At 40.3% G+C, this 4,401-nt stretch overlaps 1 protein-coding gene across 1 annotated transcript; it reads right to left on the bottom strand.

Annotated features, from left to right (window-relative positions):
* Positions 1 to 770: 770 nt before the first annotated feature.
* LOC309350802 (olfactory receptor 5F1-like) lies at positions 771 to 1,715 on the bottom strand (the record flags this gene model as incomplete). Its single annotated transcript, XM_081878052.1, has 1 exon — positions 771 to 1,715. One exon carries the CDS (start codon positions 1,713 to 1,715, stop codon positions 771 to 773), a length of 945 nt encoding a protein of 314 aa, XP_081734178.1.
* Positions 1,716 to 4,401: the final 2,686 nt, after the last annotated feature.

The raw sequence follows: 4,401 nt of genomic DNA, 5'->3' as shown, positions 1-4,401 counted from the left end.
ATGGCCAACCAAGATTGCTTCTGTCCTACCTTGATTACATTTCAATTGATTTTCTTCCAAAACTATACAAAGTTTAGAATTTGCAGTGCCTCGCCAGAATTGAATAGTGGAAGCAATAAGTAAGAGCTGGGTGGCATCAGCATTGTGATGACATCCCACCCCCAAACTACAGGTGACTTCTTCAGGTAGATGTCAAAAGCATGGGAGACAAGATACAACCATTCAGTGCCTACCTGTCAATGGTCACATTTTAGGGAAACAGTACCCAGCACCATCTTGTATTTCAAGAAGTAGCATAACCACACAGAGCAATGTTTTTTTCTTCTTCACTAAAACCTTCTTACCCTTATGGTCGAGAAGGATTCTACACTGGGTGTGGATGAAAGAAATCAGAGTCCAAAGAAATCTGGAGGACCCCAGGTTTCCCACCGATTTTAATCAATTTGGGAACACATGCATTCAGCTCTACCATCATTTTTGCATTGCTTCTTTCTTGCAAATTTTGAGGGCCTCTTTTTGGGGTATGTTTTCTAATAGCTCAATGCTCATTGTATCAGGGTGAATACTTGACTATCAACTCCAAATACAATGGGGATCCATATGTTCTCTAAAATGTTTAAAAATATGGCAAAGAACATAGACAGTTGTGTTGCATTACAGATATGTTTAAATGAAGAATATGCTTAAGTACTTTACATAACAAGGCTAGAGGACTTGAATAAAATCTAACATGCAATCTAATTAATTCGACAGTCTGTAGATATATTATTTTATAGTAAATGTGAAAATGCATTCTTATCCATCACTCTCTTCATTGCCTCCTTCACCTCCTTGTTCCTCAGACTGTAAATTAAGGGGTTGAGCATTGGGATGACAAAGGAATAGAACATTGACACAACTTTATTCTGATCCTCTGAATAGTTGGAACTTGGTTGTAAGTAAATATATATAGTAGTTCCATAGAATATGATCACAGCAATCAGATGGGAGATGCAGGTGGAAAAGGCTTTCTTGCGGCCCTTGGCTGACTTCATCTGGACCACCGTGAAAAGGATGTACAGGTAAGAACTCAGGATTATCAAGAGAGAGCCTAACATATTGATTCCAGCACACATGAAAACTAGTGTTTCGGCTATGGATGTATCAGAACATGAGAGCTTGAGTAGTGGGGGGATCTCACAGAAGAAATGGTTGATTTCATTAGACTGGCAAAAAGACAAAGTACCTACCAAAGTGGTATGAATGATTGAGTTCAAGAAGCCGGCTGTGAATGCTCCTCCAGCCATCTTGACACATCGGGTGTGTGACATGACTGATGTGTACAACAAAGGGTTACAGATGGCCACATAGCGGTCATAAGCCATTAGCCCAAAAAGCATGAATTCTGTACTTGCCAGAGCAACAAAGAAATACAGTTGGATGAAGCAACCCAGGAAAGAAATGGTTCTCCTCTCTGATAGGAAATTGCTTAAGGCTTTGGGGGTGATGTTGGAAGAATAACAAAAATCTAAGAAAGCCAGATTACTGAGGAAAAAGTACATGGGGGTGTGAAGCTGAGAGTCCATTCTGATCAGCAAAATCATCCCTAGGTTGCCCACCACAGTGATAACATAGATCAGCAGCAACAATGTGAAGATGGGAATCTTCAGTTCTGGTACATCTACAAGTCCCACAAAAATAAATTCAGACACAACACTTGTATTTTCTGTAGACATTTTTGTAGCTGATTTATTCCTGCTATTTTTTATTTCAAATGAACATGGGTCTTCATATGATTTCAGTTGGAGGAGAGGATGGATTCAGCTGGGAAGAGCAAATGATAGACCTTCAGTAGTCATAACCAAAAAAGTCTGGTTGTACTAAGTAAAGGGCATTTCTTGGGTGGTCGATATGTACCGACTGCTTGTGTGCCTTACGTTGTAGAGCATGATTTTGCGTTTTCTTCTCAATCTGCAGATATAAAATAAAATAAGCCTTATCTTAACGTCTAGGGATATTACAAACAATACTTCTATAATTTAACAAATATCATCAACGTTCGATTGCTTAAACAAGGTTTTTTTTTCTTCAATTTTCTGGAAAATCATCCATTATCTTTAAGATTTACAGTAATATTTTGCTGTATGAATTTGCATCTGCTTTCTTTTAATTTGCAGGTTTGAGAATTTAAGATGCAATTCTCATATATATATATATATATATATATATATATATATATATATATGTATAATTATTTGAAGCTGTTATCCTAGGCTTACTTACCTGGGACTAAGCCACGTTGCATTCAGCTGGAAATACTTCAGGGTAGACTTGTATGGGATTTTGTTCTTAATAACTTAATAACGAAATAAAACATACAGAGCTATATATTTTAGTGCTTTAGCCTATAGTTGTCACCTTGTTCTAGGAAGGACTATGCAGGCATACCAGGGGGCTGCCACTTGCACATCTTCTGCTCGAAGGAGAACTCTTATGTTTAAAGACAGCCCTGCCATTAGACAGAGTAAGGCAGCCATGAAAAGTAAAGTGGGAAACAGCCGCTAAGCTTCAGGGAGCTCGGCGTACCCAGTGAGGGTTAGAATCTAACTGAGGAGATAGCTGATCTAGTTGGAGAAGTTTCCTTGTACTAGAATGGCTTTAGCTGACCCCTTAAGTGTCTTCTTCGGCATCCAAAATGAATGAGCTAGGCTACCACTAGGTGACGGTGCCTTCCAGACTAATAGGGGGGCCTTTCATTCACTTGTGCTCACCTAGCTGCTAGAGAGCAAAACAATAGTCTGGTGGGTGGGTGTGAACTGAGCTGGAAGCAGGCTGGAAGATGGAGAAACAGAGACATGCTGGAACTGTGCTATATCCAAAGCTGGGACTGATAGACAAACAAGATCTGTTGGGGTGTTAATGCTGTGAGCCCCTCCATCTTATGCTCAGGTTATATACTGTATTCCTAAATGAAACTAGATATCCTACATGCACCACAGAAATAAACCCTGGTTTGATTACACCTGTTTTGAGGCCAAGAGAGCCCTGCAACATGCTTACAAAGCCGCCCTGACCGCTAAAAATTCTGCCAGACAGCAAGCCTATCTTGCCATCTGTGCCCTAAGAAAAGAGTGTAAAGACCTAATAATCCACCAAAAGGACACCTATACCAGAAAATGTTTCTGGAATTAATTAGTGTGGCAAAAGCAAAAGATCAGACACTATTCCGGAAATTGGTAGCTTCTGGCACCCATAAGGCTATTTCCCCCTTAACCTTGCAAATTCCCCCTAACCTTTAGGGCTCATTCTTCCAATCTTTGTATAAGGACGCTGAACCTCCATTATGGAATTATAATATAGAACAACTGGCTAAATGGCTGCCAGTTCCAGTAACTGAAGTGAAATCATATATAAACCAACTGAAAACGGCCAAAGCCCCAGGCCCAAAAGGCATTATGCCAGAAATGATAAAAGCACAGGCAGATTGGTGGGCACCTTTCTTAGACATCCTCTTTACTTACATAGATTACACTGGTCGCATCCCAAGGGAATGGGGAACAGCCATAATTGTCCCATGCTATAAAAAGGGTAATAGAGGGGACCCAGCAAATTACATTCCGATCAGCTTATTAAGTGTGATTAGTAAACTCTACTCAAAGCACCTCCTTAATAAGTTTACAGAATGGCTAGAGAATGAAGATATCCTGGCAATAGAACAAGCGGGCTTTAGACCTGGAAGGTCCATGGTAGATCACTGTCTAACATTGCAACATCTCATCAATAAATACAAATCAGGAGGGCAGGCCTCACTATATGCTGCTTTCGTTGATCTAAAAGCAGCCTTCGATACAGTCTCCAGAACCAGACTCTGGGACAGACTACAGGGTACCACTATAGATAGAAGGCTTCTGTTCCTAATTCAGGCACTGCACACAAACACGGCTCTTAGAGTCAGGTGTAGCTGCCTAGGACATCTAACAGACCCCATTAAAACCTTCAAGGGAGTCTGGCAAGGGTGCCTTTTGGCCCCTCTACTATTCAATTTCTATTTAAATAATTTAGGATCTGCACTCAATGACTTAGAACTCCACCCTCTGAAGCTCACAAATCGGCATATTTCAGTCCTGTTATATGGCGATGCGGTAATTTTATCTAGAACCCCCATTGGGCTCAAAAGAGCACCAGGAAAGCTTACAGCATACTGTGAAACTGAATGTCTCAAAATCAACTATCAAAAGACCAAGATACTCACTTTTGGGGGAAAACCAAAGTTTAGAAGCTGGGAACTTTGAGGCCATAAATTAGAACAAGTCACAAATTATAAGTATCTAGGAATGGTGGTACGGGCCTCAGGAACAAACTTCACATAAACTTCATCAGCAGCTCAGCAGAAAAAAACGCAAACTGTATTCTTAAATTTTT

The sequence above is a fragment of the Podarcis erhardii genome, assembly GCF_964252035.2.
Source record: "Podarcis erhardii genome assembly, chromosome: 1".
Lineage (NCBI taxonomy): Eukaryota > Metazoa > Chordata > Lepidosauria > Squamata > Lacertidae > Podarcis > Podarcis erhardii.
This window is presented reverse-complemented; position numbering and strand designations above follow the sequence as displayed.